Source organism: Anas platyrhynchos, chromosome 8, assembly GCF_047663525.1.
Source record: "Anas platyrhynchos isolate ZD024472 breed Pekin duck chromosome 8, IASCAAS_PekinDuck_T2T, whole genome shotgun sequence".
Taxonomy (NCBI): domain Eukaryota; kingdom Metazoa; phylum Chordata; class Aves; order Anseriformes; family Anatidae; genus Anas; species Anas platyrhynchos.
This window is the reverse complement of record NC_092594.1, coordinates 31,491,880-31,511,425: the sequence shown is the minus strand read 5'-3', so window position 1 is coordinate 31,511,425 and position 19,546 is coordinate 31,491,880. Positions and strand designations below refer to the sequence as shown.

Sequence of the window (19,546 nt, the reverse complement as noted above, 5' to 3'; positions counted from 1 at the left end):
CTGCTTTTTTTCTATCAAGGTAGATGTTGTCTGCATGACCTTAAAAAAAAAATCCTTATCTCATAAAGAAAATAAATTCTTTTAGTCACATTACAAGGGAAAATGGTTCTGTTTCCTTGATTGTACTCGACACAACATCTTTGAAATTAATCTTGAGAAGTTCTCTGATTGATCTGGCTTTTTCTAGGTCACTGAGCTATATTTCCAAAGTGTTTATACAATCTATTGGAATCAATAAACAATTTAAACTGATGTAACTGCAGAATGTTTGCAAGTCCCAGGGAAAATTGAAAGTATGACAAAGAATACAGCTGTAGAAGTTTATTTCGTTTATCAGGACAAACAGTCATTGAAATGAAATGACTTGCCTTTCAACATTGCAATACAATACTGACACCTTAATCACATAAATAAATAGCTAGTCATTTTAAAAACACATTATTGGTCATTTTAGGCAAATGGAATCCCTTTATTTATAGTTTAGCAAGCTGTGCTTTAAAGCCTCTCTTATAAAACGTTTCCAGTGGGGGAGTTAGCATATCATAAAAAGGTTTCACTTCAGATTATGGGTGTTGCATTTCAAGGCAGGATTTTATGTTAGTGTGCAGTTTGGTGGATGTAAATATTAACATTATGACTTTAAATGTGACGAAGACTTAATAGTTATTACTAAAATTAGACAATGACAATACTAGCAAAACTAATTAAAAATAAGCTGATACTGTTTTTAATCATACTTAAGGTCTAGTTTTTTTTTGTAAATTAAATTTGGGATGTGTGTGAGTGGCTAACATTTCTTATACCACAGCGCACACTAGTGGATTGATCAATAAAATCACCTGGAGAAAGAAATCTAATAGTTCTTGATTTAAGTACTTAAATTTCCTTCTTGCAGACATGGTCAGGTATTGTCTAAATTAATACAATAGCAAGCTGGGGCTTTCGTTTTTTCAAAAGTAAATACATGGGTCTCTAAGGATATTTGTAAATTTAAGATTAATATCAATGATCTGAAATCTTACATAGGAATTTCATAAAATTTATTTCCCCACGGCAATCTATTCCGACTTCTCAGCTCCAGCAACCTGAATGTTGGAAGAACAGCAGCTGCTGTATAAATAAGAGGGAAATGCCATTACTTCTGGAGTTATAGAGTCTAGCTTTTATTTGTTAAATGGGAAATGAGTCCCTATTACTGCACCTAGAATGCAGGTTTTTAAACATGCATTTCAGAATTTCCTTCGTGTTAGCGTTTGTAAGGGCCCATAGGACATCTTAAGATGTTTTTTGGAGTTTCTTGATGCCTGCCTGATACGATTTATTCAAGTAGTGTGTTTTAGCAGGCGTGCAGGGTTCAGTTTTATTTTTTCAAAAACTGCCAGTGATACAGCACTTACCTTGTAATGCTGCACATCAAACTGTGTTTGACTGAGTTAAAGAAATATATATTCCTGCCTGGTTAAGTGGTTTAGATCTCTATTTCTTTAAAGACAGTGCTTTTCTCTCTTAACAGAAATTTACAAACCGCTTTCCTTTCTTTTAGGAAAAATTATGAGATCTTTTAATGCAACAGATCGTTAGATTCTAGTATGCAAAAGAATTGAACAATATGGATTTGCCATACGTGCTGTTGGGTTTTAAATTAATTGTAAATGTTCAGGATTCTAATATGAATGTTCATCGGTGGGTCATTACAGGCAAGGATTTTCACAAAGCTGGTTATAACAGCAATGTTAAACGTCATTAGAAGTATGGAAAATACATCCCACTATAGATTGTATGATTCATTCTTCCAATATTGTGCCATTTATTGGCATCCTTTCTTGGAGAAAAACAGAAGCATTCAAAAATGGATGATTTGATTTAAGGAAACTCATAAATGGGCTGAAAATATTGGGGTTGTTTAGAATAGAGAGATTTTGGAAAGGTAAGCAATAATAAATGAGTGTGTAAGTTAACTAGGTACAGGAAAATAGAAGAAGCTTATGTGAAAGCAGAGAATTAGTCGCTTTCTGGTCACATTTTTAATCTGATAACAGAAAGAATCATCCAAAAGGTTTTAAGGTGTTCCCAGCCCTGTTTGCATTATTCAAGTCAGCCTGGCACTTCCCATTTTCAAGATCTTGTTTCCATTACTTTTCATGTTGCCAAGTAACACGTTTTGGACTAAGACTTTCAATGTGTATTTGGTTTGTCCTTTTTGGAATGAACTGTACTGTTTCTTAGTAATGAGATTTCTGGAAGTTAGATGAAGGTAAACCAAGCTTGATATGACCAGGATGAGATCTTCAGAGAGAAGAGGGTCAGGGAGTGTGATAAACTTGGAGAGTAAAGATCAAAAGGCATTCCCAGTCCCACAAACCCCTCCAGAGCCCCGTGTAGAATCAAGGTCCAGAGTCATGATGTTTCTCTGCTGCACTGAATTTGTGAAGCCAGCTATTAAAGACTGTCCACATTTCTTGTGCTCATAATCCACCCAGAGTATGGCCACCAGTCTTGCTGCTGGGTGTTTTTCCATTGGATCAAATTACAGAATCTGGGGCTGATCTACAGCTGGCTGCTTGGCTAGTGACCCATATATATCTTAGCATGAGTTTTAATAAAAAACATATCATGACTTTATTTTCTTCATGCAAATCAACTTCTTGGATGTTAGGAAACACTGAAGTGAAGATGCACATTCTTGATTTAGTGCCTTGTTTCTGTTCACTCGGATTAAAAGTTTACTTATGCAATCTCACGCTCCCTTTTCTCCAGTGAATCCATTTTAGATGTTGATCTCATCTGTGTATTTGTTGGTTGGTTTTGTTTTGATAATACATGTTTGAGTGTACTAAAGTCTGGAGATTGGCGTGTAAATTATCCTATTCTTAAAATCTCGTGTGCCTCCCTTATCAGTAGTTATTCTCAGACTATTACATAATTTCTGCTAGCTTCTGAACTTGCTGAGAAGAATGAAGGCTTTTTTTGTATAAACTGGGGGGGGGAAGTGCTGCGAAACATAAAAGAATAAAGAATAAAATCTCAGAGTATTGGGTTTTGAATCACCCATATCAAGGAAACTACCTGTTTTTTAATGTAAACTTCACAACTTTCCATCATGTGGAATAAAGACTGAATTTGCTGTTTTTGAACTCCATAGGCTTTCCTATTTGCACACATTGGGGTTATCTTCCTGTTGATTTATTTCAGCAAAAAGAATTTCATGTGTGTAATACTTCCTTTAAAAAGAGAAAAATGAAGCCTGATCACTGGGAATAGAATAACTGTATAGCTTTTCTGTTCTGTAGGGACAATACAGGCATTACAGAAATATTACTCAAGTTACAAAATCATCAACATTTTCTGTGCTTTGTATCTTATGCTGGAATTGTGGATGCATGTTGTTTATGCAGTACTTCAAAATGTTTCTTTACTTGTACCCCAGAGGACAAAAAGAATCAAATCCAGACATTGTATATGTTCCAAATAGACGGAAGTAACTCATGCTTCATAATTTAAAAAAAAAAAAAATCAGAGTGAAAAGCAAGTTGGAGCTTTTCAACAACGAAATATTTCTTTGTTTTTCCTCTTCCTCTTGCAGATTTAACGCTCATTGTCCTCCACCAGCAAATGGAGATGAGATCCATAAAAGAGTGAAAAATATCTTAAGAACACACAGTGCTAGACAGCGCCTAGTATTTGTAAGTTTGACTCAAACTAAATACTTTCTTTTCTCCAAGATGGTTGAGGAAGACAATTGCGCTTACAGTCTTGGATCTGTTATGATGTCTTTTCAGGCAAACTTCATTGTAGAAATGGGAATTCAGCACATAAGCTGAACTTTTTCATGCTGGTTTCAGTGGCCTCCTTATGTGGACCCTTTTAGAGACAGGTGGCCTCCTCATAGGGTATAGAGGACAATTAAATTTTCTTTTTATCTGGTTCCCCTGCTTTCAGTTTAACCAAAAAATATGTTGGAGCTCTATTAAAGTACATGAAGGGCTTAACATGTTGTGCAGCTGCACATCAACAGCTGCTTTTGTCCAGCTGTTTGTAGAGCTAATATTATGCTTCAAATGTGTGCTTTTTTTTCCCTCCTAATTATGTGGCTTTCGATGAAATCTAATGAGGCCATGCCTGGGACCAGAATATTTTGTCCTTGAGGCTGATGGAATTTTGAAGTGTAATTTTAGTCAGATAGCAGTTTTTGCTACTGTGATTTTGAGAAACTCAGTTGTGGCACAGTATCTCCCTGAGCAAAGCGTAGTACAAATTGAATGACAGGATTGTCCATCTGCAGAGAACTTAGGGTCTTAAGTGTGAGAGGGGGTAAAGGAAAGGTAAGGTAAAAGGATATAAGGATGTGAGTAGGTAAGATTAAGATAAGGAGCTCTGATGAAATTATTTTTGTCTGACAATCTACCACACCGATGTTATTGATCGGTTCAAAGAGAGATGAGTTACTCAAAGTGGGGAAAGATCTTTTGCTTCAGTTTCTCCTTGTAGAAAAAGGAATGTTGACAGAAATCTGCTTTCAAAGGTTGCTGTAGTTTTAAGTCAGTATCGTCCCCAGCTGTCCATCTTACCCCTCTGCCAGAGTTTACTACATCTGTGGGAAGTGTGATGAAGAGTGTGAGAGCCTTGCCCACCTCAAAGTTCAATGCAGAAAAAGTAGGTGTAACACTAATTTGATGTTTGAACTGTACTGGCTGGGATGCAATGACTTCAGAGACCACAGTAAACTCCTGACAGCTGTCTGGGGCAGTAAAATAAGGTTGTTTTCTTAGTCTGTTGCAGCATGATATACCAAAGAACCTTGGCTCTGAATTCCCTGTTTAGTTAGTTTAAAATAAGGTCTACTTCCATTGAGGCCCAAAATCCAGGCTGCATTGTTATGCAGTGGATGGATGAGGTAAATGGGTCATCTTGAAAGTGAGGGAGTAGCAAAGGAAGTGCACACAATGGGGTGAGTAGATTTTTGGCTCCGGTTTGGATCCTCTTCCAAACTTTGGGAGTTTACAAAGTATCTCTTAACTCTTTTCTATTCCAAAGAACATAATGCTAAACAACCATTCCCAGAAGCATCCATCTGTGTTTTCCAAAATTTAGTTTCCATAGTGCTCTGTAAAAATAGTGTGACTGGAGCTCTGCTGCAGATTCCTTAGGGTGTCCACTGTAGCTTTCCACTGTGACATTCTGACAGTATCATAATGTTTCCATCGTTCTTTGCTTTCCAGAACATAATTTGCCTCAGGCAAATTCTGCAGTTTTATTTACCACTGTACCCCATTTCCTCTACTCGGTGCTTTATAGTCTGTGACTGTTGAAGGAAGAGTTTTCCTGTTTACAAACACACACATTACCTTTGTATTTCACCACAATAAATTGTTTTTTTTCACACCCATGCTCCTGCTATGCAGCTTATTCTGCATCTGATTGCCATCTACCACTGTCTTTACTGTCTTTTCTTTGAGTTTTGTGTTACCAACAAGTTTAATTATTTTAACTGCATGCTCTTTTTCCAATTATTTGTGATGTAGTGTGAAAGATGATTTTGTTTACTGATCTTTGCAGCTATTAGCTTCTGTTAAAAGCATCACTTAATACCATCTCTTAAGTAGTGTCTTCTCCGTCCACATTAGCTTGAGTGTGATTGAGTATGGATGGAATTTCTACCATCCTGTCTCAGGTGGGCAACTGGCTTGCTTCAAATGAAGTGTTTCGTTTCATGCTTACTTAGGAGGCCAAGTATGGGTTTATTAATATCTAGATAGTATTTCGAAGGTCAGATTGCTTCTTAGCAACTGTTAAGAATGCCGCTGAAGGATCCTTTGGTATATTTTTTAAAACTTATTTTTAATGTTGGGTAAGCATGTTCTTAGCCCTGTGTATGGCATGGATGTATTTGGATAGATAGAAACGCTTCTACTTGGTAAAATCCATGACACAGATAACAGTAGCTCATTACAAAAGTTGTTAATTGATTAGGGTTCTTTTTTGGTTCTCTTTTCCCCCCTCTTCTATTGCTCACTGCTTTTCTTTGTTTCTTGTAGGTTTCATAGTATTTAACCCACGTGTTTTGGGGGATTATTGAAGCTTATGCTGTCTGCATGGTTCTTTAGATCTACAATGTCTAGAAATTCTTTCCAGTTTATTACCTGAAAAATATTAGCTGAGTTGTGCTGAACTTAATTAAAAGTGTTCATAAATGGCATTTGGCTCATTACACTTTGTCCCTTTCTCCACCAAGAAATGTAAGCACTTTAATAGTTTTCTAAGTGGAAAGAATGTATTTTTGAAATGAGATCATTGTAATCAGAAACCAAGGTAATGAGAATTTGATTTTCTGGTGTGCTTTTTTTTTTTTTTTAGAATGAAAGTAACTCATCAAAAGGAGACTTGACTAAGACAAGAGACTCTTCTCATAAAGCGCACTTATCCATGAGTGAACTGCAGAGCAGGTATGGAGTTTCTCTCTGACCAGGAGAGAACAGTCATACTCACGATATTGCCCTTTAAATTTAGCTAAAAATTTCTCTTCCTATTTTGAGCTGTTATATTGCACTGGGAAAAGGCTTCCGTAGGAGTTAGTCCTAGCAAGCTTTTTCACCTAAAAGCAAAATACAGTTAATTATCATCATACCTTTCATGGTGTTTGGAACTGTCAGTATAGTCTTCATAAAATTCTGATTTTAGCACTGGGTTTGGTCATAAAAATGATCCATGGGCAGTAGTTGTTGGATTTTATAAGCCAGAGAGTACACGTAACTTTAAAAATATCTATTTGGTGATCTTTCCTTAAAATTATGGGAATGCAAAAATAAATTGAAACTTACTTAGTAATAAGGCTTTTGGGTGTGTTTTTTTCCCAAAACACATGCTGTAAAAGAGAAGCATCTTTTTTTTTTAAAAAAAAAAAAGCAAATACATAAATGGTCTAGTGATTCGGTGTTTCGTATTTCAGAAGACATTTTGAAAACCTTGTTTGTATGGGTTAATTATTGTGTGTGCTCCTCACATATATATCTAGGTTTTCATTTGAATATTTTACTTAAGACACAGATCATTTTGGTATTTGACAACTTCTGTAGTAGAAGTTATCAGTCCTGATGTTCTCTATGTATGAGCACGGTATTTTGTAGAACATTTGGGATACTTCCTTGAAGAAAGATACGAAGCAGTGCAAAGCATTTAGGGTGGTATGGATTCTCTGTTTTTCTTTATATTAAGACAAAATCCTAGAAATGTGGTGCTAAATTAGAGATTGCTTGACATTAAAAAAAAAAGTTTATTTTAATAATTAAAGTGATACAGTATTTTATAACATAGGCTTCCCAAATCACCACTGTATACCAACAAAAAGAGGGTTAGTTCAGTATGCATAGCATAGTGAACTTCTGCTTGAGATTAGTAAACTCCAAAGAGTTCATCTATTTATTGGCTTTTTTTAATTCCTGTAAGTTGTGGTCACTGCTGTTCAAGGGATCTAGGAATTCTTAGATTTTTGCAGAAAGTGAAGTTGCTAGTTTTTCTGTTCCTGTGCTTGGTCCTGTATTCTGCATGTAGCCTTTTTGCTACCTTATCCTTTGTCCTGACAGCTGCTGCAATTAAATTGTGTAGGAGATGTTTCTGAGAGAGAAAGTGCAAGTTTTTGTTTTGAGGCAGCTTTGGGAGTTTGAGATTGATGCTGAGACTGCAGACTATGAAAAAAGAAGAAACAAATCCTAATACTAGAGAATCAAGAAGTGATGGGGATATAAAATGTGGCACTCAGCTTGGGAAAGGACCGGTCCTTGGGTTTAGAGGCCAGCAGCACTAATCCCATTCACTGAAGGGTGAGAAATAAAAAGACTCGAGGACGGTCTGATTGCCAAGTGTTTGCCACAGTGCTCATAAACAGGATACAAGGACAGAGAAAGAGTTCATAGAAGGACATGGTACTGTCGACCAAATGTTGGCAGTAAAGCAGATGATTGAAAACCACTGGGAGCAAGGAAAAGGTCCATGTTTTTGTGAAATATTTAGTATATGATTCACTCAGAAAAGAACTTCTGGGACTCTTAAAGGAGATGTATGATGGAACAAAAGCATATGACAGGTATTTCAGAGCAGGGAGTTGCGTGCAGAAATCCTGCTGTTAATATGATTTGTGAGTGTAATTCCCAGATTGCTTAGCTCAGGTTGTCAGTTGGTTTCCAGCTGAGATAGGAGAGGGACTTTTCTCTAGGTTGGTTGTATCTATGTCCACACTAATGCTAAACATCTCGTGCAAGGTCTGGCTAATGGGAAATGCATGCACACACACAATTCTTTTTCAGAAACAGAATTAGGAATTTGTGAAAGTTGCTATTGTTCTTTGAGACTTTTTTACTGCAGTCCTAAGTGGTTGGGTTTTGAGCGTCTCCATGTAGATTCTGCCTTTAGTAGAAAATGAAAGTACAAGGCTCAATACAGGAAATGGATTCTAAGAAAAATGATGCAAAGCTGCTTATTGTAGAGTTGCAAGTGCTGCTCCCAGTGCCATGCTTATTTGTCGGACTGAGAATTCTTAGTCAGAACTGAGGTAACACAAACTGCCAAAAGGAGGAGGTAAAAGTACAACTGTTGATGGGTCTCCAGAGTATTGACTTGTCTACATTTAACACAGGCCTATATAACTTTTCTATTGATTTTGCTGTTTGGTAGGTTGGTTTCATTGTGTCCAAACTGTAGAGCACAGATCACCCTCTCCAGGATGATAAGCAGGTTTAAATTTTCCTCGTGCTGTTGACTGACTTAAAATGTCGGGGCTTTATTTTTATTTTTTTGAAAAGCACGAAGGTGACCTTTCTTCCTCTTAATACTGGAGTCACTTAGAGGTTTTGTTGTTTTATGGGGTATAGATTGATACCACCATAATACTACTTTTGTTTTCTATAGGAGAGAGAGAATCTTGGAAATGTGAGTTTAAAAAAACGATGATGCTGATTTTCCTTTTCTTACCTCACCATTTTCCCTTCTTAAAATGAAAACCTTATGTTTTAATGCAGCTAGCTGCAAGTATATTCGTGTGTCCTTTGACACAAGCATTCCTTCTTGTCATGCATGTTTATTGATATGAACTTGAGGACAAAGTTTTGAGGATTGGTTTGACCATAGTAGATAGATAAATGATAAGTTTTACATTTTGTTATATACATCTCTGTGAAATGTGTTTCATTTCCTAAGGGAAGATGGTCACCACAAGCTTTACATTTTCGGTTTCTTTTTGTAGACTGAGAGCCTTTGTGAAAGGCTGAAGATAACTCAGTTCTAATCTTTAAGTGTCATAGGTGCCTAAATCTCCAAGCAGATGTGAAAAATGTCACTTTAGTCATTTTCTGCTGATGATTTTTCATCTGTTTGTTTCATGCTTTATTACAGTAAAATAACTCCTTTCGTTATATAACACAATCTTTTTCTTTGAAAGTCTCAAGAGAAGCAAACAATCATGAAGTTTAGCTATACACACTTCAGATTTGGCAGTGTTTTGCAATGATTTTCAGAGAATAAATTTCACTTTATAGATAAAGGAAATAATATCACAAAGCAACTAAATTATGAGACTGTTTGGTATTAAAACAGTGACACATAAGATGGGGTGGGGAAGGAACACCCGATTGCCATTATATCATAATGTGTTTCGTAGAATACTTAATCCAAGATGCTTCCGATAGACCACTTTACAGCTGCAACCACAGTAATTTAATATACCTCTGATAGATTGTCTTCATATTGAAATAGCTGCTTGTGGTTACATTTTGACCTTCAAAGGACACAGAAATCCTACTGTGTTGCTCTTGCATAGGCTCAATGCCTAGTCACACTGCCTGTCAAAATACAGCAAAATGACTGCATGCTCTTTTAGAAGTAATTCTCTTTTTATTTGGAAGGTATTGCCAAGTCCACAAGGATAGGTGGGGGAGAATTTGTGTGAATGAATAACGTAGGGTGGGTTTCCATTTCTTAGATGTAGCTGCAGTGCAGTTTTTGTTTCTGTCTTTGAAAGGTAATCTGTGGTTAGCAGCTTTACATTTGGATTTCTGCTTCTGCATTTGGATTTGTACTTCTGTTTCCTCTTATCTTGATTTGATCGTTATTTTATATCTTCTTTGTGTTGACAGTTCACCAGTGCAGCGGAACACCACTGTTCACTTGGATAATGGTGAATACTGGTCCAGTCGTGCAGCTGTATACAAAGGGAAGTCTCACAGAGCAATCTTTGAAGACAGTCTCGAGAAAATATACAGAAACATGTACCGAAAAGCTTCTGGCATTGTTTCAGACCAAAAACCACACTCCTGATAGCAATCTAGCTGGAAATGCACAGTACACAATGTTGATATTTCTTATGAAAACAATTTTTATGTGACAAATATTTGTACTCTATTTTTAAGGTATAATTATGTCTAGGCAGGCTTTTAAAGAAATGGGGTTTTGGCATGGGTTGCCACTTGAATGCTACTAGCAGAACCACATGCACCCTACTACCCCCTGTATCATTATCAGGAGCAACACCTCCTCCCTAATTAAAAAAAAAAAAAGTACAAAGCCCCTCCAAAGCTAAGATGGTGTTGCTCCTTTGAGACTATCAGAAAATAGTCATTTGAAGACAAATAGGTCTGCTGGACATTCCTGCCTGACATAAGTCAGGTTTCAGCTGCAGTCAATTATTATTTAAATAATTAAATCTGTTCAGTAACATAAATAGAATTGGTTGAAGAAGCAATATGTCCTAGTGTTCAGAGAGGGTGTCTGAGGGGGAGGCAAATGCAAGTGTTGATATAAAAGCGTCTGCTCTGGGAAAGAGGGAATTGGAATGGTTTTCTAGAAAATTGGGTTTGGATTGTTTATTTTTGAGAAAAGCAGAAAGAAAAGTCTGATACTGACCTACAGATATGCTTTCAAAGTAGTTTCAAGCAGCTTTAATCACATTTTCAAATAATGTCAAATTTTAAAAGAAACCCACCCAGATCTTTGTATCAGAAGAAAAGTTGTCTTCACATACCCTACGTGTTTGAAAGTTTCCAGGTTTTCTTGAGTGCAGTCATGACATTTACCATTATACTTGTGATTTTTAAAAATACAGATAGGAAATGAGTGGGGAGGGGGAAAGACTGGAGCTAGCCAGCAAGCTTGTATACCCAGCACGGGCTTTCTGAAGTTCCTGCATCACAATCCCACCTAATTTGGAGCCTGTCCTTCCCAGCCTGCTGGGATCCTGTTGGCAAAAATCGCATCCTTTTTGCTAAAGGCCACCAAATGTTCATCAGCAGTTCAATGCTTTCCCCAGGGATGGAACCTTTTCAGCCTTGCATTGAACAGATCCCACATTAGCAGACCAGGGCAAATTGCCCATCTATTGAAAAGCAGAATGTTTTAAAAGGGCAAGAGTGTCCATCTCCTGCTTCCTTTTAGAATGGGGGGGGAAAAAACAAATGCCTATTCTGGCTCCTTCTCTGACTGAGCGAACAGATTCAGTTACACCAATGCCATATTACCTGTTAGGATTGGATAAAGGATAAAGCTTGCAGTACAGATGGCAGAACATCTGACTGTAACCTGCCAGCATGCAAAGATAAACAAAAAGTTGGTCTACTCTGCCTTCCATCCTTTAATGCTGAGACAACATAATTGATTTGAGAAAGCAGTTGGTGAGCAATTATGCTAGTGGGAGAGCACGTTGAAAGGCTGTGTGCTTCTGTTTCAGGAAAGGGGACTCTCAAAGGAAGTGTCTTCCATATAGACATTTCTATTCCTTGTAGCAGTTAAACCAGTTGAAGTGGATTAACACTGATAACTTCCTGTCCCTGATGCCATTTAGCACATTACTGCTTTCAAAGGGCATTAGCTGCACAGTCTTATGGATAAGTGTTGATGCACGCTATGAAGTAGTATACTTTTTTTGCAGATTTGCAAAATAAAACTTACCCAAGCCATGCCACTGAAGGCATGATGGCTGTATTGTGCTACCAGTACCTGGTATGCATTCATTAGTATGTTCCTATTCTTTAGTAGTCCATAAAGGAAGAGTTTTTCTTGCTGCATATGAAAATAAATATATCCAAATCGTTCCTAAATAGGCACAGAATATTCTGAGAGAGAATTTTCCAACCTTTTAGCTTAAAATGAAAATCTGAAAGTTGCTGCAGTTTCTTGTATGTGTTTGAGCCTTAAAGATTTGCTGTTCTTCTCATGATGACCTAGTTTTCATTCAATATTATCTGTGTTTGCCCTTGCTGGTGTCACAGCTTAATGAAAGCTACTATCTTCTGAAGGATGGCTCTCCCCTTTGGCCTCATCTCATTCTATGATAGGGAAGTACTGTTTGTTTTTTCCCTCCCTGGCAATCCAGCATTGCAAACTTTAATCCCATTAGCTCAACGTGTAGGAGGCTGAATGCTGAGGCTTTGGGATTTTGTGTGTGAATGAGTAAGGACACAAGTTGCCATGAATTCAAGACGTGATGAGGGAGGTTGGAGGCCAAAGTAGAAAACCAAGGTAAGATTTCTGAGGGGTCCAGAAGCAGGGGGATGTATTGTTTAATTCCCCTAGAATTAATGCTAAAGAAGCAAAGCATACAGTAATATGGCAACCTTTCTTCTTCATCAAAGGCTAAAACTGGATAGAAGAAAAAGAAGAAAGTGTCATATATTGAATTCTGACCAGCATGAATATTGTCACTGAAGCCTTTGAAGGCAGTGTAGCAACAAATGAAGCAGATAGATTATGAGTGTTGGCCCTGCTCCAGCTGCAGAGGGAGATGGTGTGTACGTCTTTCTGAGTCAGCTGCTGCAGGATATGTGTTTCCCTCTTGGGTCAGAGTCATTCCACAGCTTATATGCTGTGATATGGCACAGTGCTTTTCCAAGCAATGTGCTGGAAATCCCGTTAGTTAATGGAAATTTTTTCTATGAAATGTGACTTAAGTCCTGAAGTACACTATCTGTCCATAAAATCTTCAGGCCACTTGGTTGTTTAAAGCTTTTGGCCCCTTCCCTGTTTCCTTAGCTACCTCTTCTATTAATACGCATATAGCTCAAGTGCACTGAGCACTGCTGCTCCTTTGCTACTGCAGCGTGTGATAAGTATAGGTTCAGGCAGCAAAGCAGTGTAGTAATAAGCTGTAATTGTTTAGTGCACCTTGCCTTCTAATACAATTTAAATCACTTCTATCAAATGCACATTTCTAGGTTCCTGAGTGGTGTCTTAAATAGTGTTTTTTTATGCTCATTCCCACTTTTTTCCTTCCCCAAAATGGTCTGTTAGTGACAGTGGGATGGTGTAACTCCACACCCATCATTTTACCTTCTGAAGGAAAGCTACCCACTTGAGTCTAGTAATAATGGGCTAGATTAAGAGAGAATTAGTGCACTTTCTATCAAGTCTCTCTCTTTCTCTTGTCCTCCCCAAGCTATTACAACCCATGAGTATTTTCACCAAATGTTTTGCAGAATCCAGTGTTGCTTGAAGTATGCAATCTAATCAGTGTAATATTTTAATGAATCGTTTTAATAAATCAGAGTTTGCTTCCAACTTGCTCCCTCTCCTCTCTCCTATAGATAACTTTACATAGCTTAGGACCTTGGGATGGCTCAGTAGGCAGGTAGTTTGTCTACTCATTCAGTAGGATGCCAAATCCTTTGCTGAGTAGTAGTTGCTTTGGAAATCACTCAGTCATTGACCTGTTGCGGATTAAAGGCACAGATGTCAAACTCTTTAATGATTTGCCTTATCAAAGTTTTCAACAAGAAGAAAGGAAGCTTAAATTGGTCCGCTGGGGACAAGAGGCATAGGGATGGATAGAGTAAGGAACAGCTTTGTGAGATGGATGGGCAAGAGTGTTCATACCCCAGATCTGAGAGGCTTAGATGATGAGTGCTGTTCTTTAGACTGTGCATCACGTCTGAATTTTACTATTGCTTAGGGGGTTGCCAAAATGGTGAGTGTGGAAAGAAATTACCTATAGAGGTTGGGAACCTGTTTTGGGGGTAAAATAACAGAACTTCTACCTCTGCTCAGTGTTGAATTAATAGTCTGTGCTAAAATCCTTCTCATTGTTACCTCAGCTGTAAAATGGGGAGTTTGTCCTCCACTGAAGCTTAATTAAATGACTGTAAAGTGCTTTGGGATCCTGAAGTGAATGTTACAGAAATTATTTTGTGGAAGCCTGGCTGAAAAGTCCCATCTCATCTCCAGGTTACTAAAAAGACCTTATTTTAATTTTCCCAGTTTTATTATTTTTTAATTAGACAATTATTAAGCAAGTCTTAATCTTATCAAGATAGAAACCTGATAAATTTAAGAAACTATTGAAAAAGACAACGAACTGTTTTACTACATGTGCTTTCAGGAGTTTGTCTTTACCATGGATATCCTAATCAGCTTACGTCTCTTGAATGATCTGGGTTCATTAAACTCATACTAATTGATCTTTGTTTGTTTGTAATCTTAATGCTTTAGCACTTTCTTCTAAGAAGGCTAACCAGCACTATTAACATCTGTCATGTTTTGTTCTCATCCTCTTCCTAGGAAGTAAGGGGTACAAAGGTGTGTGCGACTTGACAGTGGAAGTGTTTCTGTGGTGTGTTGTAGGTTTGTCAGAGAAAGTAAGTTGGGAGGAGTCTCTGCCTTTTCAGTCTGTTTGCAAGGTATTGTATTATATAGTTCTGATCTTCCTGATTTTTAGAATTGAAATTGTTTTCTGGAACACTGAACTATGCAAGAATCTTGTAAATCTTGTAATATGTAAAGTCTTAGTTATAGGAAAGCCAACCATGATGTTAATTACTTCACTGTTACAGAGTGATCATTAGCAGGATGCTGACATCTCAAGAGATTTAAGAGGCAATAAATTTGGGGAAACTTTTAAATCAGTGAAAATTAGCTTCTTCACTGCTTAATTGTAGTGAAAATGATTGAATCTAAGAGAGAACAGCATTTCTGTGGATGATCTTAATGAGCTACCTCAGTAACAAAACTTATATCTGGTGTAGGTGAGGGTCTCTGGTAGCAGCAGAGAACCAGTCTTCACCCAGTTCCTTTGAGTTTCAATGAATAAACTAGTGTTATGGGAAGTGATGAAGAGCATCTAATATCCTCGTTTCGGTCATATAGTGAAAAATTAAACACAAACCCCAATGCTTTTGTTAGTTTCTACTGCTTCGTCCATGGAATTCAAAACATTGTCAACCAAACCCCTTAGAAGTTGAGGCTGTAGCTCTGTTAGCAGTGTTGGCTTGCCAAAGACATTCAGTTTATTCCTTGTTTGTCTTCAGTGAGAAACTCTGAAGTGCAGTGATAATTTGTCTGAATGACATGGAGGAACAGTAATCCTTCTCCTTGCTTTATCAGCGTGGAGATTCTTTTCATATTTCTGTTCAGTTCTGGGTGATTGTTTCTGACAGAGAACTCTGCATGAGATGCAGAGATCTGAGCCATCGTCTCACCTCTACCTCTTCAGGGGAGGGAGCCTGCTGTTGCCAAGCAAGGTCTCTTTTGTTTCACAAGGATTTACAGAACCTGAGGATACAGCACAAAAACTTTGTTCTGCTATCAAACACTGATGCCACTGAATGGACAGGACCATACGGGATGGGGGTAGGAGGTTGAAAGTCGGGGTGGATCTGGGGAGATGTTTGGTGAATGGCTTTCCATGGGTTATGGATAATTCATGGTAAACAAATCAGCGTACCCCACAACCTGTGGAACTTATAAATATGCATTGAAGTAACCAAAGCACCACTTATGTTGCTGAATGGTGGTAAATTCTAATGCTTATATTTGTATTGTTACACTGACTTCAATTTTGGGATGTTGAGATAATTGTGTTGCTACTAAGGCTATATGCATGAACTGCTTCATTCAGTACTCCAGTAGTAAACATTTGCTAAGAGGTTGCTTTCCCTGCTTGCCTTGTTTTCACCACAGTCATCTAGTGTTTACATACATTTTAGCCTCTGTGCCATTTTTGAAGGCTTTATTTGTCTCATTTACGTTTTTGGTTTGGATAATACTTAAATATGAAATCCATCTGTGAAACATATTGTATATTCACGTTGAGGGGTAAAACCAGTTTTTAATTAAAATTTTATACAGCGCTTGTATTTCACTTTGTCCTGTTTTATTATGAAACACTTCAATCTTCCTCCTAAAACACATATGTCTTGTGCGTTTCAAGATGTTCCTTGTTGCTCATGCAGAACCAGTTTCTGAGCTCTGTCAGCAGAGTGCCATATGTTCTGGGGTTCATTTAGCTTCTCTGGCGTTTGTGTAGGCAGCATATTGGATGTAATGCAGCTAAGCTCTGCTCCATTCTTTTCTTTGTAAACTTGTCAAGAGATGAAAAAAGCAGGGAGAAGAAAACACTGAATAATACTTGAGTGATTTGAATTATCAATAAGTTGTGGTAACTTGGCCAATCAAAACTGAGGTTTCTTGTGTACTTGAGGATTTTCCTTCAGTGTGGCTTATGCATAGCCTACAAAGTGATGCATCCCTCAGTGCTACCTGGTATTACACCCAAAATGAGTGCTGGAGATTGAGATATAACCCAAGCCATTTGGAAATGACAGGCATTATAAGCTCTCTTAATTGTGTGCTGATCTGTTAGTTTAAATAAAAAAAAAAAAGTGAGTAATAGCAGATGGGCATGTGAAGGGATTGTGCTTCTCTTTTTGTCTTCTGGCTTTGTGGAAAATAACTCTGCCCTGTTTCAATGCCTGGTACTGGAAAGGCAAATCCTGCCTGAGACTGATGGTGCCCTCATGGTAGTGTGGTGTTTTTTTTTGTTTTGTTTTTTTAATCATTTTTCTTACCGATCTATTTTTTCCTTCCCTGTCCCCCATAAACCAGTTGGTACCATCAGTCTTTAATATACCGCTGGTATGCAGGAACACAGCCCCGACTGTTTATTGATAGTAGTCATACATTGTCAGATACTGATCTTATCCGCCAGATGCTTTTCAGAACTGCTGTGGTGACTGTGACAGAGGACCAGAGGACCAAAGTATTCCTGTGATACTGTAACTAGAGCTTAAAAAAAAATAAAAATAAAAAAAGGAAAAAGAAGAATAAACTTGCTAGCAGAAGTAATGCATATTAAACTGTTTTCCCTTTAGTGAGGTGTGAGGCCAAAGGGGAAGGATTTGAGTGGCTGCTTGATCCGAGTGCTCGGAGGAGTGGGGAGGGAAACTTCTGCAGTCCTGCCCTAAGGTCAGTCAGAAATAACCAGCTGGAGTGACATGAGTGTAAACCTGGTTGAAGTGACAGGCAGCTCAGCTCCTGGGACTCTATTTACATATGTTTAAAACAAACAGAAAAGCTGCCTTTGTTCCTCAGGAAAATTATTTACTTGGCATTCAGCTCATGTATAAACTGGAACTTCTTTCATGGAAGACGTAGAAACAAAGCAACTGACATTTCTGCTTTGATGTGAGGCTGAAGCGAAGATTTGATTTTGAAATATGAAAGTAAACTGAAACTACCTCCAATTTAAAGGTGTTTTTTTTAATGACCTTAAAAGTTTTGTGAAGTTTTTTTTTTTCCCCTTCCCTTAGGGATAAGAAGAAATTATAACAGTAATCTTACTTATAGCTGTAAGTCTACAGAGACAGTGGCTGTAGGTTAATGAAAAATTGACACTGCTACTTGCCTGCGCTTCCAGCAGAATTTTTTTCGTCAAACTGATGTGAACTATTGCACTGCGTGAGTTGGTTATGAGTCTCACATATTAAATTGAATGCTGCTTTTGTGGAAGCCACGGGAGCGAGTCACAGCTGAATGTTTCAAACAACATTCCTGGTTTTGAATGAATGCAACAGAAATTAAAGGTTTCTTAAAATAGTTGCCCTGGCCCCTCCCTCCACACCCAAAAATAAAACCTGCCTGCTTAGGCTAAACCAGAAAGTGTTAAGAGGAATTGACCCCCGATGATCTCCATCTCCATACTGCATCCTGAGTGCTGGTAACCCAGTCTGACAGTACTCTGGTGGAGGGACCACACTGCAGAGTGCGCTGAGTGCTGTGTGTGCAGGTGCTCTCAGGTTTTGCCTACACACACATCCTGCATGGCACTGGGGCTCCCAGGGGAACATCTTGTGGTTCACAAAGCGTTGTTTAAGTGCCCTCTCCAGGAACATTTCCGCAGTGTATTTGAGGACAGCTTGCTCCGTTCACGGGAATAGTGTGCATAAATGGCGTGAACTTCGCAGCTCAGACTGACTTGGTTCGTACTCTGACATCTTAATATGCTTGTTGTCCTTGGCACGGTGGTGCCATCTGGTCTTGCTTGGACAGCTTATCTGTAGTACTGCGCAGCATCATATGTTAGCTTTTGCTTATGAAATCTTGGGCTGTGCTTGAATGGCACACCGAGACTTCGGTGCCAGCCTTTGACCAGATGGCAACTGCTGATACAACATTACCCCGTCTACTGTGATGGAGGTGGATATGCGGCGGTGCTGGAAACTTCATTTCAGACAAGGGTGGGGAAAGCATGAAGACTTCTTCAGGCATTATGTGTCATTTTTGGTCAGGAATTGGAGATGCCCATAGACTTCCTTGTTCCACTTGAAGGACTCTGAACCTATAACTGATTCTGGAAGTGCCCAGTACTTGGGTAATGGCTGTTTCAGGGCAGAAGCATTTTCCAGCTTTCCTATATGAGTTTCAAGATTCACTGGGTCAGGGAAAGGTGCAGAAAATACATGGCTTTGAGGGTTAGGGTACACTTGAGGAAAGGCAGAGAAAAGGCTTTTCTTATTTGCTAAAAATTTGTTACAGACCTACACGCTATTGATGACTTTTTAAATTAAAAGGAATCAAGAAGACTTTAAGTAGTGATAAAATGTTTGGTTAAACGCCAACCAGTTTAACAAGTGTGGTTTTTGTGGCTCCCCAGAGATACACAAATGAACACTTGGAAATCCTCTTGCCAATACGTCAGCATTTTGAAACTGTTAAAGCTTGAGGTTTTAGCAGGGTTATGCTCTTTTGTCTGGGGTTTAAACCATTGCTCCTACCCTAGTGTCTGGGTAAGATAAGATGAATCCACTGAAGGTAAGAAAGTTGGCTTTGTAGGAGTGTTGGAGAAGCACTTCTTGACTACATAGTTCAAAATTGTTTTAAGCAATCTATGCTTTAAGCACAACGCTTCCAGGCAGAGGGCTGCGGAGGGGAGTGGTGGGATTCCCCTTGCCTGAGATGTCCAGAGCTGGGAACATGGGGCACAGCAGTGGAGGGAAGTTGAAATTCATGGGTATGATCAAAGTAATCCAAAAGCCATTTTGTTTTTTTGTTTGTTTGTTTTTTGCATTACTATTTGCAGTAAAAATAGAAGGGAAATTCTGATGTGTTCCTTGGTGTGTATTTATTTTTTTTAAGTATTTTACTCAAGAGAAGGGAATAACCCAACACAAAAGAATAAAAGAAACCAGCCCATGTAAGCTCAGTAGGTGCGTTTCTTTTCCTAGCAATGACCAGAAGGGTGCTGGGACACCGTCAGCCAGACCTCCCCAATAAACCCACACCTCCCCTCCTCTCCCTC

At 38.3% G+C, this 19,546-nt stretch overlaps 1 protein-coding gene across 2 annotated transcripts in view; it reads left to right on the top strand.

Moving 5' to 3' along the window:
* The window catches only part of SPATA6 (spermatogenesis associated 6), a 42,572-nt gene extending 26,466 nt beyond the window's left edge, over positions 1-16,106 (top strand). For both annotated transcript variants that reach the window (XM_027462860.3, XM_027462859.3), the window contains exons 11-13: positions 3,584-3,683; positions 6,355-6,443; positions 10,125-16,106. In XM_027462860.3, the coding sequence (XP_027318661.1) occupies positions 3,584-3,683; positions 6,355-6,443; positions 10,125-10,305 (370 nt within the window). In that variant the 3' untranslated portion in view covers positions 10,306-16,106. The remainder of the gene's footprint in view (positions 1-3,583; positions 3,684-6,354; positions 6,444-10,124) is intronic.
* Positions 16,107-19,546: the final 3,440 nt, after the last annotated feature.